General features: G+C 34.0%; 1 protein-coding gene across 1 annotated transcript; it reads left to right on the top strand.

Annotated features, from left to right (window-relative positions):
- The first annotated feature begins 759 nt into the window (after positions 1-759).
- Positions 760-26,134, top strand: LOC128232175 (uncharacterized). Its single transcript, XM_052945584.1, has 9 exons — positions 760-964; positions 7,846-8,006; positions 9,373-9,549; positions 10,810-10,965; positions 12,560-12,749; positions 16,296-16,387; positions 19,184-19,294; positions 21,299-21,448; positions 21,869-26,134. The coding sequence occupies exons 1-9, from the start codon at positions 808-810 to the stop codon at positions 21,938-21,940; spliced, it is 1,266 nt and encodes a 421-aa protein (XP_052801544.1). The 5' UTR covers positions 760-807; the 3' UTR covers positions 21,941-26,134.
- Positions 26,135-27,238: the final 1,104 nt, after the last annotated feature.

Below are 27,238 nucleotides of genomic sequence, written 5' to 3'. Positions count from 1 at the left end.
CTATTTTTCTTCTTCATTGTTATATTTAATAAACAGTTTCCTTCATATCGTTTACCTTAATAATATGCAGCGTTGACAGTGGTGACTTGAGACGGCAATTGCTTACAGAACATGATGAACATGAGCTTTCCTAAGGATTTTTCAATCCGGCCCATTCCATAGGGATGAATTATTCTGATCCAGTCAGAATTGCCATACTGAATTGATTTAATATCACTAATGATATCCTTTTCTCTACTTGTTCATTGTTTTACCATTTATTGATGACTTTATGATGTGATTATATTCTACTGGGTCATGAAAGAAAGACAAACGGTTTCTACCAGTAATTTACTGGTCATATATATGTCTATTTTAAATTTGAACGCAGATGAATAAGAATAAAACAACTTTTATACTTACTATAAAAAAATGTATTAAAATATACACTTCGTTATACTGAGAGTTTATTATATTGATTACAGATAAAATAGTAGAATAAAAGCTAACATTATTATTACTTTAAAATACTTGAAAATATAGCACAGAAACTTAAACTTTAGATGATATAGTTCAGTAATTGATAGAGCTATCAGGTATCCTGTAGAGGATAGAATATGGTTCTGTCAATTGTGTTGATACAGATACCCTATCCTATAGATATCGAACCGGTTGAATATTTATCAGTTAATAGTTGTCTGTAACCATGCATTAATCGAGTGCGCCTTAAGTTGACCTTTTTGTTTTAGGTCATATGCAAATGAGGTTGATGAGGCTGCTTCGAAGTTAAGGTGTCGCGCGAAACGCGAAGGATTTCGTCTTAGCAAAATGGGTTGTGGGGGTTCGACAAACAGTGATAAGGGACAAAATTCTGACGATGGACAAAAGAATGTGTCAGCATTTCACAAACAGCCAAAAGTTAGCATAAAAGTTGGAGATGGAGTAAAAATGTTGGAAAAGAATCCGCGAGTTGTGTTCGTCTTTGGTAAGTAACATGAACAGTTAAAAAAAATCAATATTGCTGAAATACTTTTTATTTTTTCTTTACTTTGAGTTTGATTTGGGCCATTTTACTATATTATATTTATTTTTTATGTTTAAGAAAACACTACACAAGTTATCGCATATAATTATCTGCAATATGATTTCAGGTAACCCCCTCCTCTTGGTTCGATTGATTCCAGGACATGTTTATGAGAACTTTTTTAACATTCATACATTAGCACCGGGTTACAATTATATTTCCTTATCCGAGTTGCCAAAACAAGAACTCTAAAGCACTGTTTATATTGATTGTGTATAAAAGACTGGCCGGACCAGACCAAATTGGCACGAACGAAAGTTGATCAAAAGTTTTCCTAATTTTTCGGCTGGTATAAAAGACTGGCCAGATCGGACCAATTCCAGACTAATTCAAAATATGCATTGCTATGTTTCATGGATATTTTATTTATTTAAATTAGGAAAACTTCCAAACAATAACCTAACAGTTCGGAGATTTCCGTTGGTCCTGATTTGTTCCGGCCAGTCTTTAATACCCTGTTTATATTGACTACTATGATGGAGTGATGCCAAGGTTGTCCCAGACTGCTAAAAAATAGCTGTGGTTTCTGATTTATTCAAGAACAAGAGGCCAAAATGGGCTTTTGGATGGATCTCATGAACAAATCTGCATTCAGGGCTTAAATTTACCACTTACACACTAGCAAAATGTGGGTGAAAATGCAAGTTGAGTTTTAAAGTTTTTGCAAAAATTTGCGGGTGAAAACTATTGAAAAATAGCAACTTTCAATTAGCCTTTTGTTTTCTGATTATTCAGACATATCTAAAACTAACTGCACGTTTTTGGCAAAAATTGGGTTGCCTTTGAGGGAGAGAAAATGTGGCATCGGGTAAAACCTTCGGGATATTAATCTCTGGGTAACCAGCGCAGAGGTACAGGCCCTTTTTAAAAAAAAAAACGCTTTATACCAAAATGCGCTAAAAATTAAGTGGAAAATGCTCATTATATCAAGAAAATATGCACATTAATAGAGTGTAAGGGGGCTATTAAAAGCGGTAGATTTTACATGTACCTTAGTAAATTAATGCGGTTTTAATGCAGAAAAAAATGCGCGATTAATGCAGAAAAAATGTGCTTTTTATGCAGAAGAAATAATGCGCTTATGATCCAAAATAAATATTGTTTTAGTGCAGAATAATGCGCTTCAGTCACAAAAAGTGTGTGTGTTTTATAGTTTCCAATTCACTTGGTAAGAAAAATATGTGGTAACAAAGAAATTGAAAATAGAGCTCTACCTTAATTAGAGTTAAATACTCGATGTGGAAGGACGTGGGGCAAATTATAGAAATTAACGCTGTGGTTATATCACAGGGTTCAGTGAGAAATGGATTAAATAGACAACTTCTTCAATAAGGAAAATAGCGGCGATAAGCAAAATCTGGTTGGTAGTGCAGCTGCCTTGTTGTGCGATGTATATTTAAGGGGCTTAAAACACCTGACAGTAGATCATTGAAAAAAATAAAATAAAATTGTCAAAAACTCTTACTTACTGATGTATCACATCGCTTACAACACATGTATCTTTCACAGTTTTTGTGCATTTTTCCAATTCAAATTTTATTATGCTTGTCTACCATGTAAATCCCAGTTAGTTAAAAATAGCTTCGGTTTATTCATTCATTTATACAGATATAATTTAAACTGGAAAACCATTATGCACTATTCTAAACAAGGAAACACAAATGAGACAGCAACATGATTGTTGCGTTCATTCTTTTAACAATGTAAAGTGATGTTTTATAGACTGCCTACTTAAGGTCGCTTTTGCCTTTTTTTAAACTATCTTGTGTCTGGCCCCTCTAATCAAGGTTGCCGAAATGCTTTTTAAATATTTCCGATTTTTTTAGGCAATTCCGGAATAAGGCATTTGTCCAGTTATATTCTTAAAATGTTCAGTAAAATGTAGCATTTATATATAAAGGTTTTAATAACTATTAGCAGACAACCTTAATTTAGTGTTTATATGACAATATTCGCCCTCCCTAATATATATGTAAATGCCTAAGGCTGTACATTTACTTGGGTTTGATAGGGGAAATTTAATATATGCCTTATGTCTGGAGTTTGGGTAAATTTGTCACTGTGAGTATTTCATGTTATTTAAAATGCCAGAACTGATTTGTCCCTGGGGTTTTGACTATTTCATTCTCAAGTTTGACTTAAAAGTATTTGGTCGTACAATGCAAGACTTTAAAAAACTTTTATTGCATATGTAGAAGGGCTTTTTTAAAAGAAACGATGCCAAGCAATGAATTTTAAGTATATAAGAAATCAGGCATGTCCATCCAAAAGTCTAATTTTAATGACTGTCAAGGGCTGCTCTACAAATGATTTTGGGGCCAAATTATAATGATTTTATTTATCAAAATTTGTCATAATATTGTTAATAATCAATATAAAATTATGTGCCTTTTTAGCCTAAAATGTGCTGTCACTAGCATTTTTATTACTTATTCATGTATTTATGTGCCGAATGTGATTGCTTATATGACTATGATTTACTGAATTTTTAGCTCGACTATTCGATGAATAGGTGGGCTATACTACTCGCCCCAGCGTCGGCGTCTGTTTAAAGTTTTAGGGCAAGTTGGGATTTTCACTTATAAGTCCAATACCCTACATTCAATTGACTTAATACTTCACGCAGTTGTTCAGGGCCATCACATGATGAGGTTAGATAACTCCATATCATTCTTTACACAGATTATGGCCCCTGATTGACTATGGAACTTAGGTTAAAGTTTTAGGGCAAGTTGGAATATTTATTAATAACTCCTATATCCTTTGTTCAATTGACTTAATACTTCACACAGTTGTTCAGGTCCATCACACAATAAGGTTACATAACTCCATATTATCCTAAATACAAGTTATGGCCCCTGAATGACTTAAGTTTTAGGGCAGGTTAAAATTTTAGGGCAAGTTAGGATTTTCACTTAAAACTCCAATACCATTCATTCAATTGACTTAATACTTCACACAGATGTTCAGAGCCATCACACAATGAGGTTAGATAACTCCATATTATCTTTTATACAAATTATGGACCCTGAGTGATTGACTATGGAACTTAAGTTAAAGTTTTAGGGCAGGTTGGGATATTGTTTAATAACTTCTATACCCTTCATTCAACTGACTCAATACTTCACACAATTGTTCAGGACCATCACCCAATTAGGTTTCATAACTCCATATCCTTAATACAAGTTATGGCCCCTGATTGACATAGGTTAAAGTTTTAGGCAAGTAAAAGTTAAGGGCAAGTTAGGATTTTAATAAAAAAAACTTCTATACCATTCATTAAATGCACTTAATAAAATTAAAAATTATTTACCGACCATCTTACAACAAGAAACATAACTCCGTTTTAAGCCTAAATACAAATTATGGCCCTTGAATTTTTTTTAATTTTTTTTTTGAAAGGCATATATTTGTATATTCTTAACCACATTTTCATAATGGGAAATCAAGTTATTTGAATGACTTGCATCATTGTTTGGACGGGCTGGTGGGAGGGCAGCATCAAAGTCACCTTATGTATCGAATAATTTTAGTTAGGTTTGACATAAAGAGACCAAACTTGGTATTATTACATCGTTATTGTATTCTAAGACAAAGCGGCGTAGTCGAACGACGGCTCTTGTATTTAGAGTAATTTAGCTGACTTTTTTTATCAAAATTCCTCTTCTCTGTCAAAACCCCCCTTTATGGAGGTCTGCATCATCATTCTTGTAGAGCTGAGAGTCATTCCTGCATTCCTCCCAACATGGAGTTACATGTATGAACACATACTTTAGTCTTATTTTGTTTTAAATGATCTGATCAGTACAACAAATATGAACACATACAGTTTGAACTTTTAATGTATCTGACCGTTCTGACTTCAGTGCTCCAGCTACCATGTTTTATTGTGGGCGCTCCACCCATGTCCTTGTCCGTATCGCCCTGCCCCCTTTCATCCCAAAAGTTCCCTTTTTGAGAATTTGTTTGTAGATTAGGGAAATATTAATCATATTGCTGTGGTAATGACATCGATATTGGGATGAAACATAAACGCCCAAAAAACCTGTATTGTGTATTTTTTTCAAGAAAATTTGAAAATTATTTATTTTATTTGTACACTTCTCATATAAATATATGCTTTTTTGTTTAATTAAAGTAAAAAAACAAAAACATAAAATTGCATGAAAAGTAAAACTTTTCTTTTGTGCAGCTGCAGTTCACAAGTGTAAACCTTAACTGTTCCCCATTTAAAATTTAGAAGTTCTCTTCAGTTTTGAGTTAATTTATAAGACCCCCTTCAAAATGCAAAAATAAACACTTAAACCAGGAAATGAAGGAAATGTATTATTTTTTGTATAAAAAAATACCTAATGGGCAAATGACTTTATGTGGGCATATTAATGCAGCATTTAATTGTATATACTTCATATTGTTTACAAATTAGTATTTTATGTTGGTTTATGATTTTTTACTAGGTCATAAATTGTATTTTCTTAAAATTTGGGACTCATTTCTTCAGTGACTTAACCCAAGTGGAGTTACAAGGTCCATAACTCAGTGCTATTAATTATCATACATATTAGTTTGCGCCTCGATCAACATGAAGTTGTATCAGCTTGCTGTAATCTTATTAGGCCTTTAGATCACTTGATCGAAAGTCCTGCCATTCTCTCTTGGTTTATTTGAAAAAACAAGCATCTGCCTTTGTAATGGTATTCAGTTTAAGATGTTCTTAAAGTTAATGCACAGAAAACTATGATGAAAACGGTGTCGCACAAGGGATATGGAATTAATCACACTGCTGATTCAAATTTGGGACATTTTATCTTCTTTAAGCAGAAGGAGCTGTTGAGCTTTCAATTGTGTTGCCATCTTTGGGGGATTTCATCGATATTGTTGGATCAGTCCAGAGCGCCTATGTCTTGGTACCACTCACTAGATGGCTATTGATTTTCATTGAGATATTCTGCTAATTTGATATTTGCAGAATACTTACAAGTTTATGACAGACTGGTTTGGCATTTAGCTTGAAGTCATCAGTATAACTTTATTGAACACATCCTGAAAATATTGATATTTTTTATATTAATTGCTCTCAGTCCATCGTCAGCGTGATTCCAAAGTTTGAGTTCCATCAATGTGCACAAATGATGTCATAATATTTGATTTGATTTTTATGTATGTGAATATTTGTATATATATATATGCATGATAACTATCTATCACTCAGGAATGCATGTTTGGGAACATGGCAATAGTTAATTAATATTCCAAGATATACCAATGGGTTTTTCCTTGTACATTATAGAATTTATGCAGTTTGAGAGTCTCTAGGGCATAATATTCACATCAATACCAGAGTTGAAGGATGAAAATTTTGTGTGATAGTCCTAGCCTTTTCAACAAAAATTGGTAGTAGGGTTTCTATTTTGGGAATGATTTACTTATACGTCATGAAATGAGGAAAAAAGGTTAAAAAACGATAATGATCAATTAAAAGAGAAGAAGTGTTTCTACCCAGAACGTCATTCCTTATGTTCCTGTGTTTTTAAGTTATCTTTTTAAATTTAGTTACATGTACTTGACCACTTCACTTCAAATGTAATTCAATTTTTTACTCTGTCTGAAGACAGAACATATAGTTGCTGCTTTGTCCGTTGTTCTGTCTGTCCGTCCATCCATCACGTCCATCACACTCGTGTCCGGAGAATTTTAAAACCTACCGATAGTATATCAATGAAACTTGAAACATATACAGATGGCAATATGCACAAGTGCAGAGTGCAAGAACCATAACCCAAGCATCAGATATGACTTATCTCCTCTTCTTACTTTTACAGTAAGCATTTATATTTATCTGATAATTTCCCCATTTTGTTTCATTACTGGTGCTTGTTATACTTAAGTTTTATCTCATTTCATCTCATTTTTTAAGAACCTTCATCATGACTAGGCGACTTGACCCGTTCTGTACCTCAAAGGTCAATGTCACTGATGAATAAATGAGTACTGTTATTAGGACTGTGTCTTGTCCGGTCTGCAACTTAACTATTGATCATAGGAATGCTATGTTACTAAGCTGGGTACATGTTTTCCATGATGAGACAGTGTGTTTGGTTTGGATGAAGGCCTGTATCTCAGAAGTCAAAGTCACACTTACTGCTCAAAATAAGCTGTGTTCATAAGCCAGTTAACTTGTCTGAGCCTCACCTTAACCACACATTATTGGATTGTGTTTCACATGCAAGACCCAAATTGATATTTTAAGAATTTATTTTCGATTTTTGGTAAAAAAAATAGAGGTGCACCTCTATATTTATTCAGACCTACACTTACAAATTAGATAGAGGTGCAGTTTAAATTATATAGAGAAGCCCCTCTATTTTATATATAATATAATTACTATTAGAATGTAACCAATTAGTTTGTCATATAAACATAATTGCGGCGTCGGCTATTTATTCAATTCCATGATGTGATTCTGTAATTTGCATGTCTGTGTTAATGGCTCTTTCAATGGGTCACGACATGTCGGCTGTTGGAATCTAGTTGAAAACAGCCAATAGCTTACTGCTTCATCTAAAACGTCCAGTTCTAGAAGTGAGAAAATTTGTGATGGGTTCCAATGGAAATGTAAAAAGCAAATTAATGAACAATTTGTACTGGCTTTGTGCAGGAGAGCAATGTTGTCTGCTGCATCAACTGTGTAATCAACACTAGGCATGTCCAAATGAAATGGCATCTTGAATCCCAGTTGATTGTAAGAGAATGATTGACAAGAAACCTTTGTTTTCTTTCAGGTGGCCCTGGAACAAAGAAGGGCAGCATGATAGACAATTTAGCCAATGTATTTGGCATGGAGGTCATAAATGTGGAAAACGTCATCATCTCAAATCTGGCAAAGAAGGTAGAAAATCCCGATCCCGGCAAAATCGTCAACATGGTGAAGGATCTTCTCACGGTAAAATGAATAATTATAAAAACAGCAAATGAAATTTTTTTAATATGCCCCATTCTTTCCAAATGTTGTTCTGTTTGATGGTTTTTCAGTCAACCATGGCTTGTTTTCACTATAAGAGAATGGTATGATAAAGGACAATGATACTTCATTGGTAGGTTTTAGGGGTACCGTAAATGACTGGGTATAAGACGATAGGGGGTATTAGACGCAGGGAAAAATATATGTGAAAAGTCCAAGAAAAAACTTTTAATCTATGTTTTTGGTTAAAAGACGCATAGATAAGATGTCAAATCATCTGGCATTTTCGGCCACCATGTTTGTTGACAGTGACAAGAATTTTTTCTCGTGAAAATGGCGGTTATCTTTAAAACCATACAATGATAAACTGTCGAGAATGAAAAATTAAGTTATGCAAAAACCTTATATTGTACCGGTTTGTTCTCAAAATGTCAACACCTACAGAAAAGAATAAAGAATGTGACAAAGTGCGAAAAAACAAGACCATTATCGCAACAGTTTGTAGTATTGGTATGTTAAACAGATTAAAGGCAGTCGATTTTTTCACACCTTCTCGTACAACTGATATAAAAAAATATTTTGACAGTGCCCAACTTTGCTTTTTTATATGCAAGTTTATTTATTGTTCAATTGATTCAATTTATTATTCAAAATAATATTGAATAACTTTAATCGAAAAATATTTTTGTTTAAATTATAAACGTCTTACGATATACCGTATCCCGATCTTCAACTGCCGTTTTAACTCGTATATACTCGATCAATATGACGCAAGTAACATCCCTTTCTACATAAATCTAAACAAACTCTCGGCTTGAAATCAACCTCAGAAAAAAAAGTTAAAAAAATTGTTACTGGGTATTATACGCAAGCATTTTTTTGCATCGAAATCTGTGGGAAAAAAAGGTGTCTAATACCCAGTCATTTACGGTAATTGCCATAAAATTATAGTCCTGCATTGATGTTTTGACAAGTTTGTCTGCACACAAACTCAACATTTGTCGTCAAAATTAGATCTAAATAAAATGTAACGATCCACTGTAGGCTGATGTGTGTTCATAGTATAACAATCCGTTATAGACGGAAGTAGGTTCATAGTATGTTGATGTACTTGTTTGGTAATATGCAAATTAGCAAAGCCCAGGCTCCGTGTGGATTGAGAATTTAATGTATTTCATAAAAACCAGTGGACCCCTTCAGGGTTGAGCATGCTTTTCTCTGAAGGGATCTGTTGGCATTGTTGGCCTTGCATGTTACAAATCAACATCATCAATTTATTTTAGGCAATCTACAAAACTTTACAGGGTTTTCCAGTGATGCTAATTTTGACCACTATATTTTTCTTCAGAAAGAAGACCACTTGTTGCGACTAGACAGTGTATTACGGATGGTTGGGCGGGCGATTGGGGAGTGTGACCCTAATAAGGTGATCCTCGTGGACCTTATGCCGAACCTTAAGTGGATGCTCAACAACAAACACTTCATCAAGGAGTGTGAGGAGGAGTTCCGACAGTTAGAAGAAAATGTGAGACAATTGTTGTTAAAATTATGCCATTTTTATGTCCCCAAATATGGGGGGGGGGGGGGGAGGGGCATAAAGATATGCTCCTGTCAGTCAGTCCATGATTGTGTTCATAAGTATTTTGCAAACATGTGTCATTCATAACTTCAAAACTGTTTGAGATGATGGAGTTGCGTACCTGGGGCAGTGTGCGAAATGAACCTTTTTAACCTGGAAGTCAATGGGGCTACAAACTTCAAGATTTCTGTATGCCGAGCCAGATTTCCATAGCCCACCGGTTAATAGAGAAAAACACATCTTCAGTACCTTATATGGTTAAAAACAAGGAACGATATGACAACTGTACAATATCTTATTCAACAGGACCACACCACCACCATACTAGCATTCATACAAAATGATACATTATTTCATCACTGTATCAAAAAAGTATTGACAGTCTAATATATGATTTCTGTTAAAAGAATTATTTTCAAGCAGTTTAGCGTATAGTATAACTTAACAAGGGAGATCACTGTAACAGAAAACAATGAGTGATTATCCTCAAGTCAGTCAACATTCACATGACAATTTTTTTTAACCTACAGACCAGATGATTTCATCGCCAGTCGGGCTATCTTAAAGGATTTTTTCATAACTGGGGTCATTTTTCTTTTGCCAAGGGTGATTGGGCTACTGCTAATGTTGCACACTGCTGGGGTTTTGCTCTGCACATAGTAAGGGGAGAGTTATATTGATTACCAAAAATTGGCATTCATGAACTTGTGTCATTCAAAACTCCCAAAGTTTTATGGCAAAGAGACATGCAACCTAGTGGGGTTATGTTGTCAGGGTGAATAAGTTGCGCACCTAGGGTTTTGTTTGCAGCTGCACAGAGTAAAGAGAGAGTTGTTGCCCTTCAATTGTGAACATTTCCTGTGCCACATGAAGCAAGTTGGGGCATCAGTGTCCTGTAGACACAATTCTAGTTTACATAGATATATTCAAATACCGCCCAACACACATATGAAGCCTTGAGTGGCAGTTTTGATGTATGAGGGCAGAACTGTCCTGTGTCCATATAAGACATTTAAAGTGGTCACCTTTTAACAAAAAAAGAAAAAAAAAACATTCCTTGATGAACCGCACTATAACAGACAAATATTGTTTACAGAGAGATTCCATGTTTAGTCATTTCATTGATTTTAAAGCTTGTGTTTTTCGAAGAGAATTGTAAGCTACTGTCATAGCCCTTTAAATATATTCTAAATCATCTCTTTTCAGTACGCAATATCATTTGTGCTAAACTTTGTGATACCCAAAGAAAAGGTGCTCAATAAACTAGAGGTGGAATGTGCCAAACACCCTACAACGCAGCAGGCAGGCAAAAAACCTGACCAACCAAAACAGTCTGATGAAGCTGACTCCTCCCGGACACAGGTAGCTCTTGTAAACACTTTCTTTCATAAAGAAGTGGCCACCAAAACAGTCTGATGAGGCTGACTCCTCCCGGACACAGGTAGCTCTTGTTAACACTTTCCTTCATAAAGAAGTGGCCACCAAAACAGTCTGATGAGGCTGACTCCTCCCGGACACAGGTAGCTCTTGTTAACACTTTCCTTCATAAAGAAGTGGCCACCAAAACAGTCTGATGAAGCTGACTCCTCCCGGACACAGGTAGCTCTTGTAAACACTTTCTTTCATAAAGAAGTGGCCACCAAAACAGTCTGATGAGGCTGACTCCTCCCGGACACAGGTAGCTCTTGTTAACACTTTCCTTCATAAAGAAGTGGCCACCAAAACAGTCTGATGAGGCTGACTCCTCCCGGACACAGGTAGCTCTTGTTAACACTTTCCTTCATAAAGAAGTGGCCACCAAAACAGTCTGATGAGGCTGACTCCTCCCGGACACAGGTAGCTCTTGTTAACACTTTCCTTTATAGAGAAGTGGGCACCAAATCAATTTGATGAGGCTGACTCCTCCCGGACACAGGTAGCTCTTGTTAACACTTTCCTTCGTAAAGAAGTGACCACATACGTGGCACCCTAGTTAATCCCCTCCTTATGTAACTTCAGAGTAATAATACGTATAGATCTATTAGGCTTTGGAAATAGGTGTAAAAAGGCGTATCTATAAAGGAAAGGGTTAAACTGTTTTTAGGCTGTCCATATTAAGTAGAATAAGGTGGAGGTACTGCTGTACAAGTGACGTCACAAGTGCTCGATTTTACACAACGGATCATAGATTATGGGTAATGACATTATGTAAATGTCAATTTTCTAAACAAGTAAATTATTTGGTGTCTAATGTCATTCTAAGCCACAATGATTTTCCAGGAAAGTCTTAACACCACAATGTTGTGATCCTATACAACAGAGTGATTTAAAACCATCAACTGGTATTTTATGATAAAGAACTGATAATTTTCTCTGCTGAGCAACTTATGAAATAAGCTTATTCTAATCAATACTATTTCGATTAGAATTTCATTAACAAACTGAGTACAATTGTACCGAATGGACTTCCAGTGTTTAAAACTTCAACAGAGGTAATATGTCATTTCAGAATATCTAATTTTCTGGAAATCCCTTGGGAGCTTAATGTATTTTCTGGAAAAAGGTGGCAATATTAATCCGAGAGAACAGAAGCAATAAAGAAGGCACACAAGCCTTAACTGTTAGTCTCTCGGCAGCTAAATCAACACTCCAACTTTTACTATTTAATTGTCATATTAAAAATCTAAAAAACACCTTCTGTGGATTGTTTAAATTTTGTGTGGGTTTAAATATTGTGAATATATATAAAATCTAGCAAAATATTAATTTTCTATCAATGTTTACCAATGATAAAATATTTAATTAAATTTAAACCTTGCTAAATTGAGCAAAACCAAAAAATAACTTTGTGAGTTTATATGATATGTAAAAAGATAATTGACAGGTGTATTGACAATTAATGTACTAAGAAAAATCAAGGTCTTGTCCATAATGATCCCCAATATTATATTTTTTAATTTAATTCTCTTTGTTGCAGAAACGGCTGATTTTGTACGAAAACAGTATTCGTCACTTTATGGGCATGTTCGAGGCAAGAGACAACATCGTATCGGTTGATGTATCAAGTGGACGACAGGATGCAATCTGGGCCAAACTCTGTGATTTCTTCGCACAATATAACTTTCAATCTTCCAGAATTGTGGAATCAGTTGTAATTTTTGGTTTTGGTGAGTTATTAAGCTACAGTTTTTTTTTTCAAATAGAAAACCATTTCTGATAATTTTGAAGTATGCTTATTTTGAAGTACGAATGTTTGAAATAAAATAATCTCTATAAATATAAAAAAGACCAAGAAAACAGTCATCAGTAGCATAATTTTAACTTTTGAACTCAAGTACAAAGCTTATAAAAAAATTTGCACTTCTTTATCTTGTAGTAGGTGAATCAAAAGGGTTCAAGAGGTCTAATGCAACCAGATCTTTCTTCCTTTAACCGTGACTGTTTATCAATATACTGGCCAGAACTGAGAGTCAAACCTTAGCAAAGTTGGTTGTACTATATTACCATAAGTTGTTTAGATCATCATTTTTGTACCCCTACCAAACAAAGTTGTGGGGGTGGGGGGGTGTATGGGCGTGAGAGCTTGACTGATAAAAGGGTTGACAGATTTATTTAATCAATGCTTCACATGTTTAACACCATAAAATAAAATACAGATCAAAATTTGTCATGTTCAACTTTGGGTACAAACCAGAAATTGTTGACCCTCTCGACAGATTTAAATAATTCTTGGAACATGTCAACTGACTTCTTTTACAAACATGATACTACTAATGTTTCACAGAGTAATGGCTGCTTTTCAACTTTGAAGCCGCAAAACTGTGTTTCTTACTATTACTTTTGACAGATTCAAGGGATTTAAATATAATCCTACAATGTTCGACGGAGTTACGGCCCCTTTCAAAGAAACAGTTTACCATTCCTTCGTCAAGGTGGCCCATAGGGATTATTTGTCATTTATTAAACAGCTTTAGAGTGGAGAAAAGTGTGTATGTTTTGTCATTACCTAGGTTTGGTTGACTGCAGCTGCAGGGCTTTTCCACCAAAAATTGTGAAGTGGCCTAGCCTTTTCATTTTGGGAAATTTAAACGCGTGAAATTCTGCAAATTGGGAAATTTAAATGGGTAAACGTCTCAAAATGGGAAATTTATCATATGAGGATTGAAGACACCTTTTAAACACATCTCAAGGTATCCATATGAAACTTCGAACTCATGTTACAAAAAACAGGCTCATGTCTTACATACATGTGAGTCTTCTCTGAGCTGATTTTTTTTCAATTATGACCAAACACTCCACAGGGTCAAGCTTGAAAGGTCTAAAATGTATGGATTTCCAATTGATACACATGTAGATCTTATTGGAGGAGAAATCATGTCTTTGACTTCGCTTTTTTAACATGACCCAAGACAAGAGAGGGAGAGAGATTAGTTTTAATCTTCAAAGAGTTGATTCTAAATCGAGGGAAAGAATTGATAACAATATATGGACAAATTGGCTCTCAAATAACGTTTAATTCATACAGCATTCTTCTTATGTAAACTTAAAAGATAAAAAGAAAAATTTGCTCAAACAGAATAAATATTTATTGTAAATTTTTAAAGTAAGATCTTCCTTTTTGTGAAAAATATCTGGGAATTGTGAAAAAAATATCTGGAAATTGGGAAAATATGCCATTTTCCCCAATTGTGAAGTAGCCTAATTTTGGCCCCTAGCAAAGAAGGTGAAAAAGCCCTGAGCTGTGTCAATAATCATTGTCACTGTGTGGGAACGGACACCGGATATAGCTCAAAAAGTAATAAGTAAACAGACAATTATGCAGCTGTTTTTCTTAACCAGAGGTAAGATCTTGCTGTGTAAACGCATATCTACTGTATCCACAAATAAAGCAAGTGTTTGAATTAATACCTGAATGCTAAATTTGACCTATGGTATACTTTAAAGTGCTTACGATTTAGCAGACTTCGTAAAATGTTTCTTCAAATCTGAGCTGATCACCTCAAAACTTACAGAATTTCGACAAGTATTGTTATTTTTAGGAAATATATCGAATAAATAAAAAATGTGAATCGAAGGATTTCACTAGCATAAGCTCAACTATTTTTATTGTGAGATATGGCAATGTAACTTTTAAACTGTTAAAGATATGCCCTTAGAAATGTTCACAGTACTGTACTGGGGATAGCCGTATTATGTACTGTGGAAAGTTGAGAAATTTGTGTCCTGGTGATAACATATAAAATGGGACAAAAATTGATAGAAACACTGTTAATATACAATATACATGTATATGTCTATTTTGAACTTTCAAATAATCTGCAAAAAGTGAGAGTACAATTTGAACTTTTTGAAAGGAAATAATTTATGATGAAACAAGTACAGCTTAAACAGTTGTCTCAAATCTTGTGAGGCATACTTCAGATAACTAGAGTATCCGTTTACTTAATAAAGTACAACATAGATTTGAAAATTAACGATGATATAAACAAAGTTGTTAACTGAACCATCCGCCAATTGATATGAAATGAAATTTTGTTTACTGGTAGTTTTTGCACCATTTAGGGAATGGGGTCAGGGCCATTCTGATTGGGAAAATGCGTTATTTTGACTAAACTTGGGAATTCCAATATTTCCTAGAATCGAACAAGAACACTGAATGAAAAAATGATGTTTCTTTCTTTAGGAATAGACTAACTCTTGTAATCGATGGCAAATGGTTTATGTTGAGTCAGTCCTTGTAACATTGCTAAAAAAGTATTGGAGTTTTGCACTGGTATTATTGCTAAAAAAGTATTGAAGTTCTGCACTGTTAAGCACAAACTGGCTATGTGGCATCAGGTTACAGTTCTCCTGTGTTAATCAAACTTAATGATGCTTTATTGCTTTCTTCAAGAATTGTGGAATAAGACTTTGATCTTTTTATTATTTTTTAGATGTTAACCTTTGCTTTCCCACTTTATTTAATAATATCGTAAATGTAAAGGACACACTTTTTTACCCCTCCCCCCCAGAATTCCCATAAAATAATGCCTGTGTCTGGCCTCTGACTTAATTTCTTCAAAGTCCATTTCTGGCTTTAATAAAGAAATTAAATGCAGGAAATGTGTTTGTTTACATTTCACTCCAAAGGGAAGTAACTCACATCGATTGATGGGTTTAGTTACATTGGCAGTGGAAATTCAGGTATGGGTACTGTTACTATCAGCATTTTTTATGGTATTTTGGGGATAACTGTGTACCATACACAGTGATTTACAGTATATCATAATAATGTTTAAATGTTTACAGCATTGTATAAATTTCTGTTTCATGAAAACTTCTGGCATGTTTGTTTTAAGTAAAAAAAAAACAATAATAAAAAAACCCAGACTATTTCTTCATACGGATGGCTTAGTTTTATTCTACTTCTCACAGACTTGATCCTATGCCTTGTTGACTCTTGGTCATTATTTCATCCTTACCAATCTCGTGTGTAAATATTGAACTTGTGATAGGCTGACTCCCCATTTAAGTAAAAGGCTGTCAGTAACTATTTGTGGCAAATATTTGTATTGACTAATTTGCCAGGTTTAAAATTAACAACACCATGATTTAATCATTAACAAAAATTGGTGAATTAATATTCTGCTCTAGAAATTCAAATTAGCCTTTTGATCAATAGACAAACAACCGCAGGATTGAAACAATCAGCTGTATAAATTAATTGTTTGCAGACGAAACAGATCTCGAGGAAGTGGCCATCAGTCGGTACAGTCTCACGGTCATCAAACTCAAGGATATCTTGCAAGACACCGCTGCTCCTGTGGTAATCATGTATACCCTTATTACAGCTAAGTCATTTCAGTTTTTTTACCCTGTACAAAATAAGCGCTAAGTTATATTACCATCCAGATCACAGTATTATCTCAGTAGTTATGACCCTTGTATCTTAAAAAAAATACCAAATTCATTCTTTCCATTCTCTACCATCATTTTGTCTGTACTCTTCAATTAAGTTGAGCTTTTCGCATCCAGACTTTGTTATACTATTTATGAACAACCATTTTGATAATAGGCCAGGTTACACCATTCCCTCCGTAGTATTGGTCCTTACATTGTCAAACTTTAACTAAACACTTGTCTGCTCTATATAAGACTAACTCGAGATTTTCTTATCCAATTTTGGTCATGATATTTATGGGCATAACTACCTACCAAGTTTGATACCAGCCAGGTTACACTGTTCTCTCTCGAGAATCGGTCCTTGGTATAATTCAACTTAAACTTTACACATTGTTTGCTCTATATAAGAATGGATACTTGGTCAGATATGTATGGGCATAGCAATCTACCAAGCTTGAGACCAGCCAGGTTACACTGTTCTCTCTCGAGAATCGGTCCTTGGTATAATTCAACTTAAACTTTACACATTGTTTGCTCTATATAAGAATGGATACTTGGTCGGACCAAGCTTGAGACCAGCCAGGTTACACTATTAACTAAGTTATGGTCCTATGATTGTCAAACTGACTAAATTCACTTTGTCTGTTCTCAAAGTCTAACTTGAGTATTTTGGGCCAATATTAACCAGTCATAATATGCGGCATAACATCTGGATCAAGTTTAACCCAGTCCAGATCCCACTATTCTCTCTGGAGTTATTATTTGGTCATAGAGTTGGCAAAACTTGGCTAAACTAGACATAATTCAATATATGTACAAATTTAGCAGTACACTACGTGACAAAACAAAGTGGTAACAGTGTTTATAGGCTTATATTTACATCTTTAATAAGTTTGCTCCAACTCACGGCACTTTAATTATAGTTACATGTGATGAAAATTGGCTAGCAGCATCCCATCCTTTGTCAAACCAGTTGTTCTTTACTACCTGACGTTTTCCCTAACACATTTATAGAACAGAAACTGATATGGAAAATGTTCTATTATTTATCCATAGAAATTTTGGCAAAAAGAAATTACCATTTCAATTCAAATTTTACATGACTGGGCTGGCGGTGGGGATTGAAAAGTGCTCTCAAATCCTATTTGATCATCAGAAATAATCAGTCAAAACACTTAAACAAATTTTCAATTCTGTTATCAAAATCAACAGTTATAAAATCTGTTCAAACTTAAGAGGTATGAAGGAAAAACAAGCTGCATTAGAATTTTGCTAAGAGCACTTAAAAAAGAATGAACATGAAAACAACTTACTTTACTGTAGTTTTTAGCTCTACTGGCCAAAGGCCAGAAGAGCTTATGCGATGGTAATGTGTACGTAGTATGTGCATCCGTGCGGTCGTGCGTCTGTAAACAATTGCTTGTGAACACGATACAGTCTTCAGTTTTGATTGTATCTCGATGAAACTTGTACAGTATCTAGATATCCATTAGAGCTCGGTTCCTTTCGAAAACCAGCCAGATCCGCCCATGCATGCCTAGATTATGGCCCTTGATAGTATAAAAAAATGCTATTGTGTAAACAATTGGTTGTGAACACGATACAGTCTTCAGTTTTGATTATATCTCGATGAAACTTGTACAGTATCTAGATATCCATTAGAGCTTGGTTCCTTTCGAAAACCAGCAAGATCCGCCCATGAATGCCTAGATTATGGGCCATAAAAGTTTTAAAGAAATGCTTTCTATTTTTAGCCAGGTCTGCATGAGCGAATTCTATTTTTAGCCAAGTTTACATGTATATGTTAATTCAAGTCTAGAGTTAAGGGAGACAATTTGCAAGTCTAGGAGTTTGAGAGACAATTTGCTTTTTGCTTCTGCAGTTGATTTTGTGAATTACTCTGCCTTGTTCTTGTTGAAAGCCCAAAGGCCATTTTTTAGCTTTAAGTTCTGTAGTTTGCGCATTCATTTTAACAAAATTGGTTGTGAATGTTTAAGTTATGCACCTGGTGTCATTACTGGCCACACCCAGGGTTCACAGGTTTGGTAAACATAAATCTGGAAAGGTTTGAAAATCTTTTTGTGTGTTCGTGCATCCATCTCAGCACAATTGATTGTGAATGTTTGTTCAAATTGATCAATGTTGTCCTAAGATGCCCTTGACTTTGACCTTTTGACCAACTTTTTTTAACTTTTAAAACTAAAGAAAATTTTACTATGAGTACAGTTTTGAAAGCATTTTTTTTTTGTCAGATGACTTTTACTTGGCACATATTAAAGTAGTTCATGCAACTAATCTGCTTACAATACTTTCTGGGCTCAGATGTTGAACGTGCTACATTTCAGGTAACCCAAACACAAAACATAAAGTATATGTCTGTTGGCTTTTACCCATACATACATGCTCTGGATTGATATGACCACAAAAGCCATGCCAGTAGAGCATAGGCCCTTTTGGGCCTCTTGTTATTATTTGGAAGTATTTTTTCATTGATAAGTACAAGGTTTTTTAACTGAATCAAAAAATAATATACTTCTGTTCTACCATACATTTTATACTTTAAGAGAATGTGGCCACAAAGCGATAATTGATTGCACGATTAAATGCAAACAATTATTGCTGAGCTCTTTCATAAACAGAAAACTATGTAATTGTTTCATTCCCAGCTGGCAGGTCAGACAAGTTTTAAAAGCTGTATTTCTCTTTTTCCCCTCCCTAGGAGCAAGTGATAGATCAGCTATGCCAATACCTGGACAGTTCAGATCCCACGCATCGAGTATTTGCAGTCGACAGTACCGATACTTCGCTCACCAGGGACTTAAAAAAAGTGGTAAAGCTTAATTATTTTCTCCTTCATCTTTTATTTGCAGTGAGGCCAAATAATTAATGAAATGCTTACGGTGACCAATCCAATTTGTAAATCCAGACCCTAATGGGTGTATTGGTAAAACAATAAAATGAAAAAAAATGTGTATAGTAAATGTGTAAAGTTATTGAAATTTTAACCATTTGAGACTTTTAGTTGTTCAAGGTGATGCAGTTTACTTGTTTGATGTTACTTTTTTCCCAACACTAATGTCAGAATGTGTATGTAGGTAAACAATAAAATGGTATCCTTGTACTCGATAAAAAAATATCAATTTTAAAAAAAATATCCAAATTGAAATGTTTTCCCTTTGCTTCATAGCAGAAATCAGAACATTATTTCTGTTTGGCCTAGGTTTAGATGTCTGAATATAACTTAAAATAATGACGGTCTTTTAAATAAAGTTGTGATCATTTCTGAAATGCTGTTTATTCATAAAACATTGATGATATTAATTGATTCCATTTGATTATATCATATTTTTCATCAATTGTGTAAAGCAAATGTTGATAAAGACAATGAAACTGTCATGCAATGAAAGCAATTTTGCTTGAAAATTGGTCCAGTCTTGTTGATTTTGTGGATGAAAACTATTATGTTAAATTGTTCAATTGACATGGTTTCATGAATGATCAATATTTCTTTAAAGGGGCTGTACTCCGTATGATGAAACAGCGGAAAAAAAAAGAAAATTGTCGAAAACTAATATAAACTTGGTATCGATGTGTACAATGCATTGAAACTTACCAATTGAAGTTTGCAGTTTATTTATTTTTCGCAGTTTCTTCGTATTTTTCCATTAAAAAAGATTACTAGGTATGTCTACCTAGTAGAATTCATTCCTTATGCGTGATTGGCTAGACGATATTATCATGTGATATGACCATGTAAGGTATATAGCTTAAATGTTCCTACTGCATAGGGTAGGCCTTCATAGCACAGTGGATACAGCACTGGTCTGCAATTTTGGCGACACCGGTTCGAAGCGGGTCTCTGACACGATTTTTTTTACATTTTGGTATGTTTTTTTACAATTATGATATATCAAAGAGTAAAACATTTTATTAAATAATTATCTTGAGATTCGTTACAGAAAAAAACGTTGTTTGGTGCCAACTGGTGTACAGTCCCTTTAAGCTAAATAACACTAATGAATTTTCAGAGTCAATAAATAATTTCTGTATTGTTAAGATACATTAATATGTTAAAACAAAATAAAACCTGCATTTAGCTGTTCTATTAAATCCTTCGAAAGCTTTCACTTTTAAGGTAAATACCTCTGAGAAATACTACAGATACAATTCTAGCCTTAGAGTGGAAATGATTTATGTTATATGTTTGTAATGCAAAATTGTTTGCAAAAGATAAAAGATGTTAGTTCCATATTGTCAACAGATTACTAATTGCCGGCTGCATATTGTTGTACCAGGGGTAATTTCACATGACCTATCAACTTGGACAATAGTACCAATTTCTACCCAGGAAACAGACCAGAGGATGAATGTTTTGGCTATAAGCTTTCATCACAATCAAGCTAAAAGAAATTCATTTAAGACTTAAATGATTTGAGTAAACATTCATTGAGTTGGTTTTTACAACTAAAAGTTAAGATTGCTTGTGAAAATTAAAAAAGAAAACGTCTGAAAAAAAGAATGTTGTATTTAAAAACATAGCTTTGAGACCACTGTTCCTAGCACAATTCTTTCCAATGCTGACACAATCCAATGGAAGAAATTCTGAACAATTTTAATTGTGTTTTTTTTTTAATCTTGATATATTTCACCATTAATGTTTGCAAGTGTAAAATATGGAGTAATTACTGAAAAAAATACTAACATTATGACAACAGGTTTAATTTTGTAGAGATTTAAATAATAAACATTTTTAATGAATACGGTAACTGCAATTACTGTAGTTTTCTTTCCTTTTTTTATTATCTGTATTCAGATCAATGTCTATTTATTGCAGAAGTCAATAAAGGCGATACAGTTTCATGAGTCTGGTGAGGATTGCCGAATGAGCCGCTACTGTAAAGTCAATTTGACAAACAAAGGTGACCCAGTTCCTCTCCAGGCTGTGTCTTCCATCCACAACGAGGTGTGCCTGTTTACCAGTCAGGTGAGATAACTACTTACAATACTATAAGTGAACTGTATATTACTAGTAGACCTGCTTCATAAGGTTATCTGTTTTTGAAGAAAAAAGTGGGAGTTGTTGTAATAATGAGATGTCATCATCGACTTTCTTATGCAAAACTTAACTAACTTTTCACATGAAACTTGGTACACTGTTGCCACAGACAATACGCTCATGTGTAAGCAAGGACAATAACTCTAGCATAAGTAATTGACGACTATCCAATACAATAGGCAAGCGTTGGAATTGGTTTGTGGTGCATATTCATGGTTGACACCATTACAATATACTGAGGAAGATAAAGAATACAAAGTTTATAAGTATTTGTATTCGTCGTAAGCTTATGTTGTAATGTTGCTAGTGGTGTTTATATAAAACGAGTGACACTAAAATATGTTTTAGGTTCCACCAGATTTGTGCAAGTGGGTCGCAAGCATGATGGCTGAGTGTCGCACAAAGCAGAGGCATTCTTGATGGCTGTCAGTGTTTAGTAGCTGTTTAAAGACATTGGGAGACTGTTTATTTATAAGTTATTAGTTATATTGGGGTCATCTTAACAATGAGCGTGTTGTACTATTTTTATTTGAATCCCTAATTTTTTGGTTTAAGCATGATATATTTTGAAACAAACAGGTTGACTTGCTCTATCTTATTTGAACTTGCAACTGAATACATGCATTTGTTATCTGAATCTCGCCTATTGTGAAGTTGAATTCCTTGATCTTTCAATATGTTGTCCTACGCTCCTTGATAAGATGGCCACATTGTTCATATTTATTACCTCGAATAATTGAGGAGCAAATTTACATTTCAGCATTAGGTGCTAAGAGTTGTGAAAAAAATGACTGGTTGTATTACAGATGTGGATGATGTTTTGATGTTAAACTAAGGTCCTTGCCCGCAAATTATATTAAGCTCTAGATATATATTTTGGCTATACCATTAATGCATTTATAGCATTCTTAAATGTAAAATATCATATTCATTTTTTTGTCAATAAGTAACATTTTTTTTAAATAAACTTGATTCCAAAACAAATATATGAATTGATGAAACAAAAATCTTGTTCAAAAATTGTTTTAAATCAGTATTAAAAGAAATCAATTGTCAAGATTTGAAAGCAAACTACCATTTTGAATACGTTTCATGGTAAAAACACAGTTAAATCAACCATTCTTATATTAATTCCTGCGGAATAAGCACATCAAACCTTAAATCTAGATAATGATGAAAGTGACATTGTGGACTATGCATCTTTGTGTGTGATATCATTAAACCATTAAAGTACATTGTTATTTGTGTGAGCTATTTGTTTTATTCATGGTTTCTGTTTTAAGGAATAATGCCAAACCAGAAAGGAATATGTGGACCAATTATTCTGCTGGTATTTCAATGCTGGTATTGCAAATTTCAATGCTGGTATTGTGAATACCAATGCTGGTATTGCAAATTTCAATGCTGGTATTGTGAATACCAATGCTGGTATTGTACTTTCAATGCTGGTACTGTAAATTTCAATACCTGTATTGTGAAAACCAATGCTGGTATTGTGAATTTCAATGCGGGTATTGCAAATTTCAATGCTGGTATTGTGAATACCAATTCTGGTTTTGTGAATTTCAATGCTGGTATTGTAAATTTCAATGCTGGTATTGTGAATACCAATGCTAGTATTGTGATATGAAGTTAATTGAAGGTTCATTTAGCAATTCATTAGACATTTACAATTTCTATGAAATTCCATTTGAATTGATTTTATTTAATTTTTGATAACCAATTTTAAGAAAAAGAACATGAATAATTATTATATTCCAAAGAAGCAAGTGTTTTGAGAAAATAGTATAAAGAAGATACTTTTAAACCATAACCATCTCATAAATGCGTATGAAATATACTTGATTTTATTTGCCTGGCCAGGTAATGGACAAAATGTTTGCATATTGAGTTCAGCAGTTCATAATCTCAGGAATAGTGTTTTATTTACATTTCCCAGATATTTTAAGGCTAAATCTAAACTTTATTGTGTTTGTCCTTTAATAGACTTTGGTTTTTGATTTTTGTGGATAAATACCGAAATAAATTGTCAACAATGAAGTTATTATGGATTTTGAATATGACTGATTGATGTGTTTGTTCAGATTGTATGGATGAAATATGTAGCATATAAATAACAAGCCAATTTAACCCCAGTTTATTTACACATTTAAATAGTACCTTTCAGTTGTTCAAACAACATAATTTTCTTCAAAAAGCTGCTAAAAGCTTTTCTTTTTGAACATTTAGTTAACTTTTGTATTTTCTGTTTCACCTGGGAATTTTTAATTGAAGGATGAATTAGCTTTACCTCCAGGCCTTAAGCTTCGTGTGTTATGGCCACAACATATTTTTTGTTTGTTGGATTTAAAGCCTTTTTATTTTTAAGTTGCAAAAAATACATTATTGGTTTCAATTTTTAGCAGACAGGTTCTGTTTTTCATCTAATAAGCTCAAATTAAAATTTAGTTTGAATGATGCACCATTTTTTGGCATATTGAAGTGCTCTTTGACAAGTACATAGGTTGTTATTGCACTTTGAGGGCAGAATTGTTCATCATTTTCATTCAGGTTATATGGAAAAAGTAAGTTTGCTTTGGCCTGCTACTGTTTTAAACCCTTAAGAAGATTTTATTTCTAGTTTTCCATCCAATTTTTCATAGAAAATTAGCCAAAATCCATAAAACATAATTGTTGTGGCCTAAGTGATTTTTGCAGAAAGATATTTTAATAATTCAAGATTAAGCAATTTGTGTGTATGTGTACAAATTTAGTGAAAGTATTTCAGATACATGTATTGTTTGTCTGGTTGAATGTCTATGTTTCAAACATGTATTCTCTATTTTTAAAGTCTTCCATTTATAGCTCTCCTGGTCAAAGGCCAGAAGAGCTTACGCGATGTTGCGGTGTCCGTCAACTGTGCGTGTGTCTGTCAACAATTGTCCAACACAAATAAAGACAAAAAGTCTTCAGGTTTGATAGTATCTTAATCAAACTTATATAGTACCGGAAGTTAAATATCAAAGAGAGCACATCTTTTCTTAAACCCTATTGATGCACTCCATATTGACTGGACATATACTGTACTCCATATTGACTGGACATATACTGTACTCCATATTGACTGGACATATACTGTACTCCATATTGACTGGACATATACTGTACTCCATATTGACTGGACATATACTGTACTCCATATTGACTGGACATATACTGTACTCCATATTGACTGGACATATACTGTACTCCATATTGACTGGACATATACTGTACTCCATATTGACTGAACATATACTGTACTCCATATTGACTGGACATATACTGTACTCCATATTGACTGGACATATACTGTACTCCATATTGACTGGACATATACTGTACTCCATATTGACTGGACATATACTGTACTCCATATTGATATGGGGCATACTTTTTTCATTACATTTCAAGCACAGGAACATTGACATTTGTTTTTGTTTTATATCAATTACATGTGGTTATATATCTTAATGGTTGATGAATGAGAATGTATGTCATTCAATATTGAAGATGGTTGTTGATTTATACCAAACAAAACAATGGTTTGTAAGGTTTTTCAGGTATATCTAGTAGAATCAACTTATGTTGCTTATATATGTGTATTAGAATATGTTTAACACTTGTGGCTTAAACAGAATATCTTTTGTAATGATAATGCTCATGTGACTACTTTCATTCCATTTAATTTACCATTCCTATGTTCAGAATACATTTAGTTGACTTTCTTAATTTTACATTCACATGTAATGCCAATTAAGACCAAATTCGTTATACCTGTGTACATGTGATATTTGTGCTATACACTCCAAATAGTTTTTCTTTATCAATATATGTTTGAATTGCTACAATTTTTCTTTTATTCCAGGTATTTTGTTTATATTCCTGTGATCTCATACATGTGCAGTGTACAGTAGTATGATCTTGTTTTGGGGGCCACTTGTGATTTTTGCACTTCTAGAAGTGGAACTGTTATCATTCAGCCATTTCTGTGTTTCTGTTGAATTATTAGCATCTCGATCCAGTTTTATTTTCGCTATTCATGTACACTCTGAAGCCTTGAAAAACCATTTGTTGCAATCAATTGTTTACTTATTTTTATGTAAACTGTTGGATTTTGCATTCATGTGTTCTAAATACAACTTTCGGATTTTGCATTCATGTGTTCTAAATACAACTTTTGGATTTTGCATTCATGTGTTCTAAATACAACTTTTAATTTAAAATGTATTTAAATTGATGTGATGCCAAATCATATAACAACCACCCTTGATAATTACCAAGACAACCAGTCATGTATTTCTTTGTCGAGGGTTCTTGTATGACTGGAAAATATTTCCATAATTGTTTAACAGTGAGTATTTATATCACAGTGGTTGGACATCATGTCAATTGTTACCGAAATTCAAAGTTTTTTTGTTTCAACCATTTGCTTTATTTGGAAAGAATCATAACCATAGAAAATGGTTACTTAGAATGAGAATAAGGATTTTTGTTAAGTTGAAAGTTGTTGAAGTTGAAATGTTGTTGTTGTTTTTTAAATGTTTATTCTTGTTGTATAGCTGTTAAATTTTTTTTTTAAATTAAAAAAGTAAAACGTTTGCCAATAAATGTTTTTGTTTCCCCCTCCAGGAAGGCAATATAGGTGTGCAAAAGATTTTTGGTTGGTAGACTGTGTCTTGTCGGCACAATAACTCGAGAATTGATATAAGACCATGAAACATTGCTGTGGTAGATTGTGTCTTGTCGGTACAATAACTCGAGAATTGATATAAGACGATGAAACATTGCTGTGGTAGATTGTGTCTTGTCAGCACAATAACTCGAGAATTGATATAAGACCATGAAACATTGCTGTGGTAGAATGTGTCTTGTCAGCACAATAACTCGAGAATTGATATAAGACGATGAAACATTGCTGTGGTAGATTGTGTCTTGTCAGCATAATAACTCGAGAATTGATATAAGACGATGAAACATTGCTGTGGTAGATTGTGTCTTGTCAGCACAATAACTCGAGAATTGATATAAGACGATGAAACATTGCTGTGGTAGACTGTGTCTTGTCAGCACAATAACTCGAGAATTGATATAAGACGATGAAACATTGCTGTGGTAGACTGTGTCTTGTCGGCACAATAACTCTAGAATTGATATAAGACCATGAAACATTGCTGTGGTAGACTGTGTCTTGTCGGCACAATAACTCGAGAATTGATATTAGACCATGAAACATTGCTGTGGTAGACTGTGTCTTGTCGGCACAATAACTCGAGAATTGAGATGAGACCATGAAACATTGCTGTGGTAGATTGTGTCCTGTCGGCACAATGACTCGAGAATTGACATTAGACCATGAAACATTGCTGTGGTAGATTGTCATGTCGGCACAATAACTCGAGAATTGATATTAGACCATGAAACATTGCTGTGGCTGATTGTGTCTTGTCGGCACAATAACTCGAGAATTGATATTAGACCATGAAACATTGCTGTGGTAGATTGTCTCTTCGGCACAATAACTCGAGAATTGATATTAGACCATGAAACATTGCTGTGGTAGATTGTGTCTTGTCGGCACAATAACTCGAGAATTAATATAAGACCATGAAACATTTCTGGTATGTTGTAGTGGATTACCCTTTCACTTGTGTTATTTTTTTTATGCGCCCAAAGGGCAGAATTTAGTATCTGAACTGT

The sequence above is a fragment of the Mya arenaria genome, chromosome 4 (assembly GCF_026914265.1).
Source record: "Mya arenaria isolate MELC-2E11 chromosome 4, ASM2691426v1".
Lineage (NCBI taxonomy): Eukaryota > Metazoa > Mollusca > Bivalvia > Myida > Myidae > Mya > Mya arenaria.
Note: the sequence above shows the minus strand (reverse complement) of the source record. Positions and strands in the feature narration are given on the sequence as shown.